Source organism: Papaver somniferum, chromosome 3 (assembly GCF_003573695.1).
Source record: "Papaver somniferum cultivar HN1 chromosome 3, ASM357369v1, whole genome shotgun sequence".
Classification (NCBI taxonomy): domain Eukaryota; kingdom Viridiplantae; phylum Streptophyta; class Magnoliopsida; order Ranunculales; family Papaveraceae; genus Papaver; species Papaver somniferum.
Window position 1 is genome coordinate 172,136,249 of NC_039360.1, and position 21,148 is coordinate 172,157,396.

The window sequence follows — 21,148 nt, forward strand, 5'->3', positions numbered from 1 at the left end:
ACCTCCCTTGGGAAGATCCTGCTTCCATTGTACTACTTGCTAGTTAAAGAAAAATAGAGAAACATTATTTGCGAGTTGACACGTCGTCAAAATTGGCGCCGCTGTCGGGGAGGCAGTGGCAAGTTTAGTTGTTATTTTTATTCTTAGTTGTTACTTTTGCTTTTATTTTCTATTTTCATTTACACATTAAATCTTTTAGAATCTGATTTTTAGGTACCATCTCTTTTGTGAATACTTGGAGAAGGAAAACCAAGTCCTACTGGTATACGTCTTCGATCGAGTACTTTTCTAAGAGATTTCATTCGAGCAGTGAGTACTCCACTTCCTCCTAGTTCTGCACCAAGTGAAATTCTCGGACTCGGAAGAAGAGGAAGACAACACAATGGGAGGCCGACCACCTGCTCCAAGAACACTCAAGGATCTCACTTCTCCAAACATTGACCGGCAACCTTTATGTATTCAGCTGAATGGAACCATTGAGTTGAAGCAGCAATTGATTCACTTGCTTCCCAGATTCAGAGGTTTAGCGGGATAGGATCCTAATTGTCACTTACAACAATTTCATCATGTTGTGACTAGTATGAAGCAAGCAACTGCAGATGCCGATATGGATATGATGACAGCGTTTCCTTTCTTCCTTATAGATGGTGCAGGAGAATGGTTCTTTTGCTTACCCTCTGGAAGTATAACCACATGGAATGGAATGAAGAAGTTGTTCCTTGAGAAGTATTTTCCAGCATCAAGAGCAGCAGTGATTCGCAAGGAGATTTGTCGTATTAGGCAAATATCGGGAGAGACTCTCTATGAGTATTGGGAGCGCTACAATAAGCTCTTATCTAGCTGTCCACATCACCAAATCAGCGATCAACTTGTGATTCAATATTTCTATGAGGGGTTTCTTTCTAGTAATAGAAATTTGATTGATGTCGCAAGTGGTGGCGCGCTCACCAACAAAACCATTGCTGAAGCTACAAGCTTGTTAGAGAACGTGGCTGCAAACACTCAACAATTCTACACTAGGGGTGAACAAATGGTAAGGAAAGTGAATGAAGTTGGCGATTCTCCACACATGGAACATAGGATGGGTAACATGGAGAGCATGATGCAACAAATAGCAGATGCAGTCATACCATCATCACACGCCGAAGATATTGAGCAAGCAAATGCTATGTACCAAAATCAGCAAAGGCCTAGGTATGATCCGTACTCCAACACATACAATACAGGTTGGCGAGATCATCCGAATTTCAGCTACGCCAACAAACAAGCTGCACCAAATCCTACTTTCAATCAACAAGGAGGGTACCGATTCATGCAAAAACCACAACAAGAAACTCAAGGTACAAGTGTGGATGACAAGTTTACTCTTATGATGCGAAGTATGCAAGAGATTTCAAAGACAGTGCAAGGATTCAACCAATTCCAACAGAAATCCGAGATGGCTATGAGAGATGTGCAAAACCAAGTTAGTCAATTGGCTAATGATATGAATCAACTCAAGGCACAAGGATCTGGAAAACTTCCTTCGAAACCACTGAATCATAAGGAGAATTCCAATGCTATTGAGCTACGAAGTGGGAAGCAAGTAGAGAAACCGGAAACATCACCGGTGTCCCATGAACCTGATTTGGAGAAAGAAGAGGGTGAAACAACCTCTAAAAAGGCTGACCCGGTAACAAATTCTAACTCTAAAACTCGTGTTTCTACTTATGCTACTCCTCCGCCTTTTCCTAGCAGGTTTGCAAAGTCGAACAAGGAGACATTGTACCAAGAGATTTGGGAGATCTTTAAGAAGATTGAAGTGAACATTCCACTCATTGAGGCGATAAGGCAGGTTCCTCGCTATGCAAAGTTCTTGAAGGAATTGTGCACTAACAAGCACAAATTAACCGGTAATGAGGTAATGAGTGTGGGGGGAAATGATTCGGCGTATCTTCAAAAGAAACTCCCACCTAAGTTGAAAGATCCCGGTAGTTTCACCATACCATGTACTATTGGTAAAATCAGGTTTGAACGTGATTTGATAGATTTACGAGCATCCATTAATGTCATTCCCGCTTCCATTTATGAATCCTTGAAACTTGGTCATATTAAGAATACCGGTATTGTTACACAACTTGATGATAGATCTAATATTTACCCGAAAGGGGTTATTGAAGATGTTTTGGTGCAGGTTAATCAACTCATATTTCTGGACGATTTCTATGTTCTTGACATGATGGATGAAGATTCACCATCGTCTACTCCCTTGTTGTTGGGTAGACCATTCATGAGAACCGCTAGAACAAAGATAGATGTTTTCAAAGGCGCCTTAACTATGGAACTTGATGATGAGATCATAAGTTTCAATATCTTTGAGGATATGAGATATCCTAGTGATGTGCATTCATGTTTTTCGATTGATATTATTGATTCTCTAGCTCAACAGATTTTTGAAGTGAATGGTGATGATGCTTTAGAAAACACCATAGTGGAAGGTTTAGGTTATGGGAAATACAAAGACTTTGAAAGTGAATTGTCTATTTGTGATGAGCTTAAATAGGCTGTTTTATCTCTTAACTCATAGAAGTTCCACAAAAGTATAATGCGTCTTATGTTTCTTTGCCGCTTACTAATGAGAAACTTTTACAATCGATTGTGCATGCACCTATTCTTGAGTTGAAACCTCTTCCGGATCACCTCAAATATGTATATTTGGGTTATAAGGAAGAGTTGCCGGTGATCATTGCCAAAGACCCTACCAAGGTGCAAGAGGAGAAACTTGTTCGAGTGCTAAGAGAGTACAAGTCTGCCATTGGGTGGACCATTGCCGATATCAAAGGAATCAGCCCTTCCACATGTATGCATCGAATACTTCTTGAGGAGGGGGAAAAACCACCAAGAGAAGATCAACGTCGCTTGAACCCTCCGATGATGGAAGTAGTCAAGAAAAAAATCCTGAAGTTGTTGGATGTCGGGGTTATCTATCCCATATCCGATAGCAAATGGGTGAGCCAGTTCAAGTCGTTCCAAAGAAATCCGGAATCACGGTGGTGAAAGACGAAAATAATGACTTGGTTCCAACTAGAATCCAAACCGGTTGGAGAGTTTGTATTGACTACCGAAAGCTCAACTCTACCACCCGAAAGGACCATTTTCCCTTGCCATTCATTGATCAAATGCTTGAAAGATTGGCTGGACACTCTCACTATTGCTTTCTTGACGGTTTTTCAAGTTATAATCAGATTGTAATAGCTCCGGAAGATCAAGAAAAGACGACGTTTACTTGTCCTTTTGGCACTTTTGCGTATAGACGTATGTCATTTGGCTTGTGCAATGCTCCAGCAACTTTTCAACGTTGTATGGTAAGCATATTTTCAGATTATGTGGAAAGCATCATAGAAGTTTTCATGGATGATTTTAGCATGTATGGTGACTCTTTTGACAAGTGCTTAGATAACCTTACACTTATTCTTAAATGATGCGTAGAAACTAATCTTGTGCTTAATTAGGAAAAGTGTCACTTTATGGTGAATCATGGGATTGTCTTAGGCCATGTTATATCCTCTAAGGGGTTAGAAGTGGACAAGGCTAAGATAGATTTGGTTCGAAACTTACAATACCCCACAACTGTGAGGCAGGTTCGCTCTTTTCTTGGTCATGCAGGTTTTTATAGGAGATTCATCAAGGATTTCTCGAAGATTGCAATGCCCCTGTGTAGACTTTTGCAGAAAGATGTGGCCTTTGGTTGTGACAAGGAATGCAAGGAAGCTTTTGACACCTTGAAAGAGTTGTTGACTACCACACCAATCATCAAACCACCGGACTGGAGCAAGCCATTTGAGTTGATGTGTGATGCAAGTGATTATGCCGTTGGAGACGTGTTGGGACAGCGAGATGGTAAAGTTCCATATGCCATTTATTATGCTTCTAGAACTCTCAATGGAGCGCAAATCAACTACTCCACTACTGAGAAGGAGCTCTTGGCCATAGTATTTTCACTAGAGAAGTTTAGATCTTATTTAGTGGGTACAAAGGTGGTGGTTTTCTCCGACCATGCTGCACTTCGATACTTGCTCACAAAGAAGGATCCTAAGCCAAGGCTCATAAGGTGGATTATTCTTCTTCAAGAGTTCAACTTGCAAATCAAGGACAAGAAGGGCAGTGAGAACACCGTAGCGGATCATCTAAGCAGATTGGTTGTGTCCGAAGAAGCGATTCCTTTGCATGATAGCTTCCCGGATGAGCAACTCTTTACGGTTGTTGGCACAACTCCATGGTAAGCTGATATTGTTAACTTCTTGGTAACGGGACAAGTACCTAGTTCCATGTCTACATTTCAGAAACACAAGCTCAAGAAGATTTCCAAGCAACATATATGGGATAAACCTTATCTGTGGAAGCATTGCTCCGATCAAATGATCCGCAGGTGCGCACTTGAATCCGAGTTCCAATCAATTTTGAATTTTTGCCACTCATATGCTTGTGATGGCCATTTCGGAGCCAAGAGGACAGCCCTCAAGGTTCTCGAAAGTGGTTTTTATTGGCCTACATTGCTTAAGGATGCATATTTATTTTGAAAGGCTTGTGATAGGTGTCAAAGGACAGGTAACCTAGGTGCTAGAAACCAAATGCCGCAAACACCAATTCTCGCTGTTGAGATTTTTGATGTTTGGGGTATCGATTTTATGGGGCCTTTTGTGAATTCCAATGGGAAATTTTATATACTTCTTGTTGTAGATTATGTTTCTAAGTGGGTGGAAGCTAAAGCCACTCCTACCAATGATTCTCATGTTGCTTGTGAGTTTGTGAAGGAACATATATTTTCTAGATTTGGTACACCTCGAGTGGTGATTAGTGATGGAGGTTCGCACTTCAATAGATCCTTTCACGCTCTTCTAAAGAATTATAATATTTCTCATAAAGTTGGCACACCGTATCATCCACAAACAAGCGGCCAAGCTGAAATTTCCAACTGGGAGATTAAGTTCATCCTAGAGAAGACGGTGAACGTCACAAGGAAGGATTGGAGTTATAGACTCAATGACGCTTTGTGGGCGTATAGGAAAGCTTACAAGACACCCATCGGTATGTCTCCTTTTAGGTTTGTCTATGGTAAACCTTGCCATCTTCCGGTGGAACTTGAACACAAAGCTTATTGGGCTATCAAGGTATGTAATATGGAGTTAGATGCAGCTGGTGAACATAGGAAACTTCATCTTAATGAGTTAGAAGAGATATGTAATGATACATATGAAAGTTCACGCATTTACAAAGAAAATACCAAAGCTTTCCATGATAAAATGATTTTCCGAAAGAGTTTTGAAGGAGGGAAAAAAGTTCTTTTATTCCATTCTCGTCTTAAATTATTTCCGGGTAAACTTATATCCAGATGGGTTGGACCATTTGTTGTTACTAATGTGTTTGCGCATGGTGCAGTTGGAATTATTAGTCCCAAAACAGGGCTGGTTTCCAAGGTCAACGACCATCGTTTGAAACCATACTATGAGCAGTTTGTGACTGAGAATCTGGATATGGTCACATTGAGTGATCCACTCCCTCTGGAGGAGTAATTAGAGCTGAAAGTCGGGCTGACGAATTTAAACCAAGCGCTAAGTGGGAGTCAAACCACCGGTGTTGTATCTTTATCTTTATCTTTTTATTTTTAAGCATTTTATCTTTGTTTTTGCATATCATTTGCGGAATTTCCTTCCTTGAACTTTACTTTGAATGACTAAATTTTACATTGAGGACAATATAAAGTTTAAGTGTGAGGGAGCATTTATATGTTTGTATAATTTATTTGCTGCTTTAAGTAAAAAAAAAAATATAGAAAAATAGAAAAAAGAAAGAAAATTGCTTTATAAACTCCGAAATCTAGAAACTTGTGCCTTTAGGATGATACTACCAACATAAGTGGATGGAACCATCTTGGTTACAGGAGTTGAGGAAACCATTAACTAAAAGGACGGACATAGCTCATGAATTACAAATAATATGATAGTTGTTACCATATCTCGGAATGTCACCATATCACCTTATGTTTTTATTTTTGCAATATTTTCTTGTTTCTCTAAGTGATTTGGTGGGTCACTAACATCGAATTGTTATTACTGCTAGGATGAAATAGAGGTTTGAGTTACTAAAAAAAAAAAGACCACACCAATTAGACCAACCGGAGTATATATACAAAAGAAAAAAGTGAAAAAAAAGAAAAAAAAGATTGACACTTTGATGCAATATGTGTGTGTTCTCCCTGTCTCCGTCGCCTAAACAAGCGTGGAACGCAGGATCCAAGGGAATTACCATGTAATCTGCTGACAAGAAGCATGTGCTTGGATCAAAAAGATCTAATCATGTTTTCAATTAAAAAAAAATAAAAATAAAATAAAAATAAAAAAAAAATATTTAATTATATCATTGTTTAATAAAATCGACTGCTGGTTCCCTTGTATATGCCAGCTCAGTTGATCTAGAATTAAGATTGTTGACTGTTGGTTCCCTTGTATATGCCAACTGAGTTGATATTGGAATTCAAACCAGTATCTCAATCCATTAGGCCATAGGTTCATCTTGGCGGTGACCTTCAGACAGATATGGGAAACACCGATCACTTGTTAACATTCGCAAACATCTACCTCTATATCCATCTTCTTAATCTATTCATGTGTGATTGTGGTTAGTTATATTCCGAGTATTGTGGTTTGTTCAACTTTCTGAGTAGAGCTTTGTTTATATATAAATTGAATTTGCATCAAGGTACCTCCTCCTGTAGTCATTTTGGATTCATTCATAAACTTTTCACAGGTAGTTGGAATTTGGAGTAAAAGGTTTTGTAGGCACACCTCTTGTAAACCTTCACGAGACTAAACTCGTCCACTAGGGACACCTAGGGGTTTAAAGGCCTGTTATTCATGCTAAGAGTAACCGTAGCCTCGACGACACATAGCTGTATGTATGTTTTAGAGTTGTTTTGTTTGATTTGCTCGAGGACTAGCAAAGTCTAAGTATGGGGGAATTTGATAGGTGTCTAAAACACCTTAATATTTATATATATTGTTTATACTTTATTTGCTAAGTTTTCTTGTAAATTATGTATCTTATGCTGGGAGTATAACCACATGGAATGGGATGAAGACGTTATTCCTTGAGAAGTATTTTCCGGCATCAAAAGCAGCAGTGATTCGCAAGGAGATTTGTGGTATTAGGCAAGTACCCGGAGAGACTCTCTATGAGTACTGAGAGATGTACAAGAAACTTCTAGCTAGCTATCCACACCATCAAATTAGCGACCAACTTATTATTTAATACTTCTACGAGGGGTTGCTTTCTAATGAGAGAAATTTGATTGATGCCGCAAGTGGTGGTGCACTTACCAACAAAACCATTGCGGAAGCTACAAGTTTGTTAGAGAATATGGCTGCAAACACTCAACAATTCTACACTCGAAGTGAACCAATGGTACGGAAAGTGAACGAAGTTGGTGATTTTTCACATTTGGAATATAGGATGGGTAACATGGAGAGGATGATGCAACAAATAGCAGCGGCTGTAATACCATCATACACCGAAGAAGTGGAGCAAGCAAGTGCTATGTACCAAAATCAGCAACAACCAAGATATGACTCTTATTCCAGCACATATAATCCAGGTTTTTCGTGATCATCCAAATTTCAGCTACGCCAACAAGCAAGCTGCAGTTTCCACACCTTTCAATCAACAAGGTGGATACCAATTCTTGCAAAGGCCGCAACAAAAAGCTCAAGGCATGAGTATAGATGACAAGTTGAATCTCATTCTCAACACAATGACGCAAGATAAGCAAAAGACGGAGATGGTTATAAAGGACATGCAAACACAAATGGGTCAACTAGCTACTACCGTGAGCAAATTGGAAGCACAAGCAGCTGGAAAACTTCCTTCGCAACCATTGAATCATAGGGAGAATGTTAGTGCTATTGAACTACGAAGTGGGAAACAAGTAGAGAAATCGGAAACATCACCGGAGTCCCATGAATGTGACTTAGAGAAAGAAGTCGACGAAGCAGTCCCTAAAAAGGATGATTCGGTAACAAATTCTAAACCTAAACCTCTTATTTCTACTTATGTTACTCCTCCACCTTTTCCTAACAGGTTTGCAAAGTCTAAGAAGGAGACGTTGGACAAAGAGATTTGGGAAATCTTCAAGAAGATCGGAGTGAACATTCCATTAATTGAGGCGATAAGGAAGGTTCCTCACTATGCAAAGTTCTTAAAGGAATTTTTCACTAACAAGCACAAATTGACCGGTAATGAGTGTGGGGCAGAGTGCTTCGACATATCTTCAAAAGAAACTCCCACCTAAATTGAAAGACCCCGGCAGTTTTACTATACCTTGCACAATTGGTAAAACAAGGTTTACAAAAGATTTGCTAGATTTAGGAGCATCTATTAGTGTCATGTCTGCTCTAATTTATGAATATTTGAATCTCGGTCCTCTCAAAAGTACTAGCATAGTTATTCAACTTGCGGATAGATCTAATGTCTACCCAAAAGGGGTTGTTGAAAATGTTTTGGTGCAGGTTAATGAGCTTATATTTCCTGTGGACTTCTATGTTCTTGATATGAGTGATGAAAACTCATCCTCGTCTACACCTTTGTTGTTGGGTATACCGTTTATGAGAACCGCTAGAACAAAGATAGATGTATTTGAAGGTACCTTGACAATGAAATTTGATGGAGAGGTCGTTCGCTTGAACATCTTTGAGGTTATGAGATACCCAAGTGATGTGCACTCATGTTTTGTTGTGGAGGAAACTGACGCTGGCTAAGAATGCAAGCGAGATGAAAGTCGGGATGACGACTTTAAACCAAGTGCTAAGTGGGAGGAAACCCACCGGTTTTGTATCTTTATCTTTATCTTTATCTTTTTATTTTTATTTTTCAGCAATCTATCTTTGTTTTTGCATATCATTTGCGGAATTTCCCACCTTGAACTTTACTTTGAATGACTAAATTTTACATTGAGGACAATGTAAAGTTTAAGTGTGGGGGAGCATTTATATGTTTGTAGAGTTTGATGCCTTTAGTAAAAAACAAAAGAAATAGAAAAAAAAAGTGCATTATACACTCCGAACCTAGAAACATGGGCCTTTAGGATGACACAATCAATCTAAATGGATGGAACCATCTTGGCTACAGGAGTTGAGGGACCCATTAACTAAAAGGAAGTACATAGCTCAGGAATTACAAATAATATGATAGTTGTTACCATATCTCGGAATGTCACCATATCACTTTCTGTTTTTATTTTTGCAATATTTTCTTGTTTCTCTAATTGATTTGGTGGGTCACTAACATCGAATTGTTATTACTGCTAGGATGAAATAGAGGATTGAGTTACTAAGAAAAAACAAAAAATACTAGACCAATTATACCAATCGGTGTATATATATATAAAGATTGACACTTTGATGCAATATGTGTGTGTTCTCCCTGTCTCCGTCGCCTAAACAAGCGTGGAACGCATGATCCAAGGGAATTACCATGTAATCTACTGACAAGAAGCATGCGCTTGGATCAAAAGGTCTAATCTTGTTGTCAAATAAAAAAAAAGTGAAAAACTGAAAAAAGAAAAAAAAGAAAAAGTTTATTATTGTTCAATAAAATCGACTGTTGGTTCCATTATATATGATAGTTGAGTTGATCTAGAATTAAGATTGTCGACTGTTGGTTCCCTTGTATATGCCAGCTGAGTTGATATTAGTATTCTGACCAGTATCTCAATCCATTAGGTCATAGGTTCATCTTGGCGGTGACCTTCAGACAGATATGGGAAACACCGATCACTTGTTAACATTCGCAAACATCTATCTCTATATCCGTCTTCTTAATCTATTCATGTGTGATTGTGGTCAGTTATATTCCGAGTATTGTGGTTTGTTCATTTTTCTAAATAGAGCTTTATTTACTTATATATGAATTGAATGTGAATCAAGGTACCTCCTCCTATAGTCATTTTGGGTTCGTTCATAGACTTTTCACAGGTCGTTGGAATTTGGAGTAAAAGGTTTTGTAGGTACGCCTCTTGTAAATCTTCACGAGACTAAACTCGTCCACTAGGGACACCTAAGGGTTTAAAGGCTTGTTATTTATGCTAAAATTAACCGTAGCCTCGACGACACGGAGTTGTATGTATGTTTTAGAATTATTTTGTTTTGATTTGCTCGAGGACTAGCAAAGTCTAAGTGTGGGGGAATTTGATAGGTGTCTAAAACACCTTAATATTTATCTATTGTTCATGCTTTCTTTGTTAAGTTTTCTTGTAAATTATGTATCTTATGTTTGTTTTTGAGTATTTAGGTACTTTGGAGTCATTTGGAACAAAAGAAGAAGAAATGTCGCATAAAAGGGCAAGGCGGATTATTTCTCATTATTTTCTTGTATTTCTTTATCTCTATCTGAAAAGCATGTCTGCTTTAGTGATGCAAATTATCTGTCTGAAAAGCACGACAACTTTAGTGATGAGGAGAAATTGAAGAGAATAAGTGAATCTGAGAAATAAGAAACGGCTGATGTTGTTGGAAGACTTCAAGGGAAGAAAAAGCGCCAAAATGGATTGCATCCGTGCACGCGGCTAAAGCTCATTGGAGGCCAAGGACATTGTCAACGAAGCTGGAGCTAAACTCTTTGTTGCAGTCAGGAAATTACAAGGGCATGGACTTGAAATTGAGCTTGTGTGCTGGCAATATGAACCATGGTTGCTGAACGTCTGTAGCAGTCTGAAGTTTTTGACATGGCTTAACAGCTCGGCAGTTACAAGCCTAGAAACCTGCTGAAATAAAAGAGTGTCAGAAGCCCATTGTATTTGTTAGTGGAGATCACATCATGGGCAGCACACATGTGCGCTGGTGGAATGAAATTAGGTTTCATAAACCAACAGGTGAATACCCCATTTTCATTTCAGTTTACAACAAGAAGACTCCCTCTTGTTACAACCAGTTTCAGCTTGCCGTCGACCAAGCCTATCATCACTGCCAGCCATGGGTTCGATGGTCATTTATCAAGGTTCAAGAGATCCATTTGAACCAGCAAGGAGAAAGAGAAATGGGTAAATCTTGGCTCGAGTTTGAGGCAGATTTGGACAGATTTTATGTACAAAAATCCAGCTGAAGTATGTGTTCCTGTGTCTGATTTCGGGGAGGTTACGATGGTTGCTGACAAGGGTTTTTCTGAATCATTCGAATGCAACCAAGAAGAGTAAGAGGTGGTACAAATTTACAGGCAGATATGGTTGAATTCTTGGGGGTTCTGGGTGCGAATTTGCATTAGTTTCCAGCCGAGAAAATTGATGGAAATAGTTTTGCTGCCATTAATTCTTTGTGATGAATGTTTAGAGACATGGGTTTGTTGTGGATTTGAATTTTGCAGGGATATGGAGAGTGTAGAAGATGTTTCCTCCAGTGATGACAACACCACCAGGTTATGCACAGAACATGTTCAGGTAATTGCCTGAATGAACTTCTTCACCACTCTAAGCTCTAGTTGGGTCTGCGTTCCCAGGGGTTGTGGTCAGGTTCAGTTGAGAAGATACACAAGGAGTTCTGGTGTCTGCAGTGAGTCGATTGAGCTGAGTTTTAACAGTTGGTAAGACAAGGAAGAGCTAGGTACAGACATGTCTTGATGCTTGGTAGTTTTGGCTCGAGCATGGAGGTGATATGGCGAGTTATTGAGCTGAATTGCATCTGCAATATGTTGCTGCTACAACCAGGTTTGTTCAACAGGAGTTCGTATAGACAGCAGGAGTGTGCAAGACTGCAGTGATTTGGTTGATTCCTGGAAGTAAATGGGAGAATGGTTGACAACTGAATCTGTGTTGGTACTGGCACTGGCTAGATTACGTTGTTAACACCGATAGGAGAAGAACAGTGGAAGGAGGAAACACTTTGATTGGAAGATCTTAAGTTGAACTGGATTTGTATGAAGGCAAGGACCTGATGTTGTTATTTCCGTGGCTAATGGATTGTGTTGATGGGTTTAGTAGAGTTCAGGCAAGCAAGGAAGGTGACTTCGGAGCTGTGGTCTGAAACTGGGGAGTTGGGTGCAGTTTTGGCAGTGAGATTTCAGTGGAGACACCAACAGTGCTGCCTCGGTCTTTTGCTGCTGTAGCCATGACTCGATGGCTGTACAGGAAGGGTATTTGGCAATGGTTCAATGGACTGTTGCCAGGGAATTAGGAAGCTGGTTAGCCATGTCTCAGTGGGCTGTGTATGAGGCGTGTCTCGGCATTGGATAAAGCTTGGGACCGTGAAAACAGTTAAGCAAGGGTGATGTGGCCATTGGTTTAGAATTTGAATGGCTGAGATTTAGAAATGGCCAGGATTATTGGAGGCTGTTTAGGTTGCGAAATTGCAGGGGACAAATAGCTATAGAAGGAGGCGCAGAAAGACATCAGAAAAACCTACCTTTTTGATCACCAGAGAAGACGCCTGTAACGTTTATTCTACACAGCAGCAACACTGATTTGCTGCCTGGGTTTATTTTCAACTCTCTTTTCTTCTTTTTAAACAATATTTAAGCCTTTGTTATTATTATGAGGAGCTAAACCTATTTTTGATTAAGGGCGATTTTGAAGCCCGAGATATGGATTTCTAATTGATATGCTATAACTCGTTTTCTCGCCATTGTTTTCGTTATTGTTTGATTCTACTATGCCAATAGTGTTTATGGATTATTTTGTTAATTGCTTAAGTTCGAAATTAAATAGTTGATTTGATAATCCTATTGCTAGTTTTGAATTCTTCGACCCGTAATTGTCTAGAAAGATAAATACAAGTAGCAATATACGGGTATTGATGATGGGACTTTGTTAAGTACCCATATGTAGAAATTGACACTATTAGGTGATTCAAGCTTTTGAATTCATCACTAGGAGCAACCTTATCTCATAATACTTAAAGTATTTGTTTGAGTCACACCTAGTAAGCGTACCTCTAGCTAACTTGGCAAGTAGAAACCGGTAGTCGAGCGCTTCCGTATCTGGTGAGCTTAGGAGATAATAACGGGATAATTGAGCGTACTAATTATCCTAGGGTTGTTAGTAACGAGATAATGCGAAGAACGTGGTTATATATCAATTTGGTTTATATTCCGGACCGAGAATGAACCTTTAATAAATTTCATCTCATATTTGAATACAATTTTCAGAATTTTCTACAACAAAATAATCTTGCTAAGAGTATTTGCATAACAACTTTTGCTTAACACACCTCCCTTGGGACGATCCTGCTTCCATTATATTACTTGCTAGTGTAAAGAGAAGTAGAAAATATTATATGTGAGTTGACACCTCGTCACTAAGCCTCGGACTAGGATAGGAAAAGTGTAGTTGAGCTCAAGGACTTCATGGCGATTCAACGACAACGACGAAGATCTACACAAGGAACCGTGGAACTTCATCAACAAAAAGATATGTGAGGACTTGAACTTATCTATCACTCAAAAGTTTATCTATTCTATCTCCTACTTCTTATGAGACAAAAGTCGTATGCTATATAGACTAGATCATGCACACTTGATATTTCGAGCTGAGTATTCAATGCTTATCTTTTACTCGAAATCATGTGTTGGTAAAGCGTTTCGCTTTGATCAGGTTTATCTTTACCTAGTGACGCAAGTCATGAAAAGTTTTAATCACTATTTGAGAATTGCTCTGACGTGAATCGTTCTGTGAATAACGGCTACATAGCGTCCTCTGAGAATGTCTCAATGGTTGGCATGAGAGTTTAGATTACATAACCATGTATTCCTTGAACCGAAGTTTTCGAACTTTGTTGATCAAGAGTAATCGGGAGGATTATGGAATTGGATTTCCAAGTCCGCGAACTGTCGGAAGTTCTCGACCGAGAATTTCTGCTGGGATTTCCAAAACTCGTTTGTGTGCTAAGTCCGCGAACCCAGTCCGCGAACTGGCGGAAGTTCTCGAATCGAGAATTTCTGCTGAGTTTGGAAAACTCAACCGATTAACTTAAGTCCACGAACTTGTTTGTGAGCTTAAGAGGTTATGATCTAAAGATGTGCTCTGAACATTAAACATTAATTATTAAGGAATGCTTTATGCAAACCGTGGTTATAATGTTCATGAGCCGATTCTGTGAATCGAATCATCTTTGTTTCAATTGTGTCTTGTGTAGTTACATAAAATCTCATAACAATTGAAAAACTCTCTAACTAGTTCATTTGAGTCAATTGAACTAGTTATAGTGAAGAAGAACATGATTAATATGAGATGCTCATATGGTTGACCTTTTGGGTTATCATGTTGAACCAACATACACGTACTCGTTTGTGCATGGTTTTCACGAACCCAGTAAACGTGTACCCAAGTGTGTGTGACAATCTAGGTCTTTCAATCTAACGGTTGAGAGATATTGGCTTGAATCTAAATCGGGTTTTAATCTAACGGTGAATATGGATTGCTTTGTAACTAAGGAAAAACCTTGATTTGAAGGTTATATATAGGAGACATCTAGCTTGAGCAAAAACTTAATCCCCACACGTCTGTGTGATACTAGTGCGCTCGCTAGAGTCGATCTCCATTAACCCTTGATTTTCTTATCTAAAATCGGGTTAACGACGTAAAGACTTCATTGGGATTATGAAGCCAGACCGATACTACTTTTATCGTAGTTGTGTAATCTGATCTTGCATCTTCTATCGTACGAGTACAATCTTTGATTGGCTTGAGATCGTGAGAGTTCTCCGATAGGCAAGATAAAGAAGTCACAAACATCTTCGTCTCACTGTTTGTGATTCCTCGATAATCCGCTTGTGTAGTCAGGAAGGATCATTGAAAGGTGATTGATTAATCTAGGTTGTTCTTCGGGAATATAAGACCGAATTATCAATTGGTTCTTGTTACCTTGATTTTATATTTAAAGACGGAACAAAACCTAGGGTTTATCTGTGGGAGACAATTTATCCTTTTGATAGACTTTTCTGTGTGAGACAGATTTGCTTATTGTCAAGTCTGTGACTTTGGGTTACATCAACTCTTAGTTGTGGGTGAGATCATCTAAGGGAATCAAGTACGCAGTGTCCTGCTGGGATCAGAGGCGTAGGAGTACAACTGTACCTTGTATCAGTGAGAGATTGATAGGGGTTCAACTATAGTCCAGTCCGAAGTTAGTTTGCAGTAGGATAGTGTCTGTAGCGGCTTAATACAGTGTGTATTCAATCTGGACTAGGTCCCGGGGTTTTTCTGCATTTGTGGTTTCCTCGTTAACAAAACTTCTGGTGTCTGTGTTATTTCTTTTCCACATTGTATTTTATATAATTGAAATAATACAGGTTGTGCGTTAAGATCATCAACTTCTCTAATCCAACCTTTGGTTGTTGATTGTAGTCGATTGATCCTTGGATATTGGTCTTTGGTACCGTCCAAGTATCTCTCTTTAATCGAGACTCGCAGTTTGCTTGAGTAAGATTAAATCGAGAGATTGAGATATAAACTCTTTGATATATCTTTTTATTGATTGAGTCTGACTGCGTAGTTGATTCTCATAAAAAGTATATTGAATTTTTTCCATACGGATTGCTAAGCGAAATATTGGGTGGTGTTGTTAGACCCCCGCTTTTTCAGTACTCATTACACGTACCGGCGTAGCTATATGTCGATAAAGACTTAGTGATATGTATACCCGGTATTCATAAAATTGTGAACAATTCACGAAACTTCCATCATGTGAACAATTCACATTATTTTCACTCTGTGATCCACTCCCATTAGGTGAACATTTCTTGGTTTTTATGCATACACTGACAAATCACAGAATCCAAACAAACAACATTTTATCAAAAATTGTTTACCTCTAACAATTGCTGAAAATCAAAAAATTGATTTTACATAAATTTTTACTGAGTTAACATTCACTGATTTTTCAAAAATTGGACAGACGTTCATTCTACAATTGTGAAAACTCACATATAGACATTATTCCACCATGTATAATTGTCTACTTTCAACAGTTGTTCAAAATCGAAACATTGATTTTACAAAAATATATTTTAATGTGAAACTCATATAAGTTTGAAAAAATGATATATTTTTGCTCCCTCGAGCATCCGTCTTTGAAACGAGAGTATATTTTCAAAAATTTATGAACGCTCACACATCGAAAATAAAAAATTTCATGAAACCTCATAGACAATTTTTTTTATTACTAATAGACGCACGTCTATTCAAATAAAAAAAACTTTTCTCTCGTACGAGCATCCACCTTTGGAACGAGAGTTTATTCCATAAATAAAATCTCTCTTATGCTAGGGATCATTGTTTGTTTCTTAAACTAACGAACGAACGAGAACATCTGTTACTAAAATATAGATTTCATTTTTGGCTCGAGCCCGTAAATACTAAACCGAACAAAACTGGACGTCCGACCGACCAAATCAGCAGTGCCTCATCTCTCCGTGCTCACGGGATGACACTCTATCTTGCTATCAGGTTCCTTATATCTGCATTTTCTCGTACATGACACCATTGGAGCAAATCGAGGATTCTGAAGCTACCTTTGTATGACTGAGTTCAACCACTGATCTCGTCGACTGAAAATCGCCATCTAATGCTTACTGCAGAACATGACTGTCCCTCACTAAGCAGGGGACTTAATGTTGATGGTAGATTTTCAACAAAGGACAAAACCGTAAAATCATGATACCGCATGTTTCTGAGTTGGCTTAAGGCATATGACGATTCATATTTTATGAAGCCATGATGAATATGTTTCCTGAAAGGCCTCCACTAGCTGAGCGTTCGGTGCCACGCATTTCATCATGTCTTATATGTAGAATAACGTAATTGGGCGGCTCTCCATAAGATTGAGAGCAACAACGCCTTCAGGACGTCGGTGACACTCATTGTTCCCTGACTACATGAGAGAGACCCGCCTCTACATAGAAGAACGATTGGGCGGTTCTCCGTAGATTGAGAGCAACAACGCCTTCTGGACGTCAGTGACACTCATTGTTCCCTGAATATGTAGAGAGACCGTGTATAGATCCAGGCGGTTCTCCGTAGATTGAAAGCAACAACGTCTTCAGGACTTCGGCAACTCACTGTCTTCTGACTATACACCTTCAGAACGGATATGACGCTTTAACTGGCCAATATCCCTTCTGTAATAGATTAATTCTACCGTGACATTCACCGCTAAATTCCTAGAATGTGATCGATTTTATCTCATTTCTCCGATTTCATGATCGAATCCACGGCTGATCTCATGGAATGGTAATAGATAATTTAATTACTCCGATTTCATGATCGAATCCACAGCTGATCTCATGAAATGGTAATATTTAATTACTCTGATTCTATAGTCGAATCCACGATCCCATGGAATGATAATACTCAACTTTATTATTCTGAATCCATGGTCGAATCCACGGCTGATCCTATGGATTGATAATAAATATCTATTCACTTTTATTACTCAGTTTCATGAATCATTCTCCGCTGAATTTCATAAATTAGTAATAAATACTCAAAAATCGGGCATCTGGACTATCACTGAGTAAGCCCCATAAAAATGGTGCAAGTGTACTCGACAATGATGCACGACTGAGCACCCGGATCCACAAACGAGCATTCAAAAATATCGACAGATGAGGAATCCTATGCAAAACAGAAGAAAGACAACAAATATTAAAATAATGAGGAGGCGCCCGTAAGTCCGGGCCCACCGGCCGGCCGGCCATGCCCTAGCCGTGACCGGTCCCATGCCTCTCCCATTATTTTTCCTTATTTTCGTTATTTTCATGAACTCATGAAAAACTCCTTCAATTTAGCAACTTCATTGTTTGTGCAAAACTCATGAATTCTCCATAACTTCACGGATTCATGAAAGATAATAATATAAAATTAGAAAAGGGGTGCGGGACCAGGAAACCTAGCCGGCCGGCCATGCCCAAGCCGTGGTTGGTCCCACATCTTACAATCCTTAGCCTTTTATAATTATCATTCCCCAATTTCATGAAACTCCTCCGTTTCAACAAAAACTCATGGATTCTCCATAAACATCACGATTTTCATGAAAAATAATAATATAAAATTAAGGAAAGTGCTGTGGGACGGGGAAACATAGCCGTGGACGTGGCCGGTCCCACACCTTGCAATCCGCAGTATTTTATAATTATTATTTTCCTCAATTCATGAAACTCCTTGGTTTGAGCAAAAATCATGATTTCGTCATAATTCCTCAAATTTTGCTCAAATCATGAAAACCAAAAGCCAACATGGTCACGCGACCGGCTAGCCTCTCACGACAATTTTAAATGTTAAAATACTCTCATTTTAATATTTACAAAATATTGATCAATTGAGCCGACCCTAGGGCTTGCAATGAGCCGGCCCCACACATTTTCACAATTTTGACCTAATTTGCTCGATTGCTCATATTGGGTCCAAACTCTTTCCAAATAACTTGGTATTTGCTCAATTGACCATCATCTGGTCCCACGACCATCAAGGGCCGGTTTCATTCCCTCTTGGTAGGTTCTTCACTTCTCCATAATTAGGTTTTATCGCCTAATGCTCAATCGAGCACTATTTCAATAAATGATGAAACCGACATTTAATCATCATTCTTTCACCAACCGGTCAACTCAAGACCATGGTGCAATCTCACTCGAGTATTCGGGCACCACATGGTCGTCCATCATCCCATGTGGTTGGTCCCTCCTTCACTCATGATCAATTTTCAGCAAATCACCAATTGACGAACGATTGATCAAAAATCAGGGTTTCGAACAAAACGCTCCACAAACCATCATTATGAGCAAGTTCAAACACTAATAAATTTATGTTGATCCAGCTGGATTATTTATAATATTCGATAGTCTACCAATATTTTAATTAATATTTTATTGGCTCATGTCACCAATAAATAATTCGTCGAATTGAACAATACTTGCTTAGTTGCTCGAATATTGATCCAACTATTGATATTCAGTAATTTATCAATAATTCGTCGAATCGAGCAATACTTGCCCAGTTGCTCGAATAATCCATATATATTCAGTAACTCATCAAATATTCAACAACTCATTGAATTTACAATATTTTCTCAAACGAGAAATATTAACATTCATGAATCACTGAGCATTCGTCAATCATGTTCGATTCAACAACTGACTAATTAAAACACGTCTGCCTTGCAGACTCCACGACTTGTGAGACATCAATCACGTCACAAATGGGGGGATATCACTTAGGGTTTTGGTCTGGCGTCCAACGGCACATGTGTTCATCCACGATGAGAAATGTGCGTAATTCGTGCAAACGGTTGAAGGAGTTAGAAAAGTAGTGGGTGCACGATCAGTCAGTCTCCACACGACATGGAACTGACTTTACCATGATCTCCACTTCCCGACTCTTCCACTCATGAAACCGTCACACTTACAGGGATCAATGTGTTAATTTCTCTGACAATATAAATAAGTCTCTGAATTCATGATTGAGGACATCATCAACAATCGTCCACACATAATTTCTCGAGTAACTACTCTCAAGAATTCATCAATCTACCAGAACTTATTCGAACTCAATAGTTCATCAATTTTCAGAAACCTTCAACACATCCACAATCCTTGATCATCATTGGTACCACACAATTCTCAGCTTCCCTCATACAGATCAACCCATCTCCCTCTTTGTGACCGAATTGATTCTGGAACGACCATTGACTTGGTTTAGGCCGGAGTCCTACAGATTGATCTCTCGAATCGAAGCACTCCCTTTGCAGTGCATCTGTGTGAGGTTGAGCAATTTGCTCGGTTGAGGAGTCTCGACAACACGTCCGTCTCTTCACTCCCCTAAAAAACCAGCAAATCGTTTTTCCCCATCTACAATGGTTCAATCGGCTAGTCTCGGTTGACCATCCATGAACAATGTCTTTATACACGGTTCAGTTACGGTTCATCCTAATCATAGATCTTGTTATGTTAATCTCACTTAAAAGATTTATCTAACAGTGGATATTGTTTACTTGGTTCCAAAGCAATCTTAGCTTAAACCTAAACCAACCTATATAAGGGGAACCTCAAGCAACTGGGATCTTTGAATTCCGACACTATTCTTGTGCATCCTAGTTGTAAACTAGAGTCGTTTTCTCCTTCGAACCCTTTTAGGGTTTAACGACTAAAAAGACTTCATAAGGATTCGTGAAGTCAGGTCCAACTATATTTTATCTTGATAGTTCGTGTATCCTGATCTTGTTTGATTGTTGAGATGCTCACTCGAACAAGATAGATAGAAATTGCAAGGTTCTCTTCGTCTCAGACTTTGTGATTCCACAGGGTTAATACTTGAGGTGAATAATAATCTAGGCTGCTCTTTGGAAACATAAATTCGGATTTTGAGGTTAGCTAAACTTTGTCTATTGCTATCGATTTCTAGTCTCACCTTGATCCATCAATCAGAAAGGAAATCACATATATGCTTATCTGTGGGAGAAAAATTGGTTTAAAGTCTTCAATTGAGTTGAATCAACTCTTACGCGGAGTCTTGTTGGGATTCAAGAGGCATAAGGAGCGCGACTGTAACTAAATTGTTGTGAGGGTTTAATTTGGTCTCAACTACATTCCAGTATGAAGTTAATTGGTAGTTGGCTAGTGTCTGTAGCGGTTTAATACAGTTTGGTGTTCAAGTCTGGACTAGGTCCCGGGATTTTTCTGCATTTGCGGTTTCCTCGTTAACAAAATTTCTGGTGTCTGTGTTATTTCTTTTCCACATTATGTTGTTTATCTTTATAATTGGAATATCACAGGTTGTACGTAAATAAATCAAAGTAGATACATCCATCCTTGCTTGTTGGATACACCTTGTTTGTTCTTGGATATTGATTTTTAAGATCGTCCAAGTATTCTCAGACATAGTCAGGTTCACGGATTTGGTTCTGTAAACTTTCTGATTATGAGATAAAGAGATATAATCTCTTCATATAATTCCCTGATTGAGATTCATTAAGTTGAACTCTGGGAATTGTATTCGAGTTTAGTCCCTACATGTTGCCTAAGAAAAAGTTGGTGGTGTATTTTGATACACCCACGGTTTAAGTTCTTAACTTGCATAAATGAGAGATGCTTACCTACAAAATTCATAATAACCAGATCTTCACACATTTTGATATCCTTA

At 38.9% G+C, this 21,148-nt stretch overlaps 1 protein-coding gene across 1 annotated transcript; it reads left to right on the forward strand.

Annotated features, from left to right (window-relative positions):
• The first annotated feature begins 7,395 nt into the window (after nt 1–7,395).
• On the forward strand, nt 7,396–8,323 carry LOC113360348. The gene is made up of 2 exons (XM_026603862.1): nt 7,396–7,574; nt 7,657–8,323. The coding sequence occupies exons 1-2, from the start codon at nt 7,396–7,398 to the stop codon at nt 8,321–8,323; spliced, it is 846 nt and encodes a 281-aa protein (XP_026459647.1).
• Nucleotides 8,324–21,148: the final 12,825 nt, after the last annotated feature.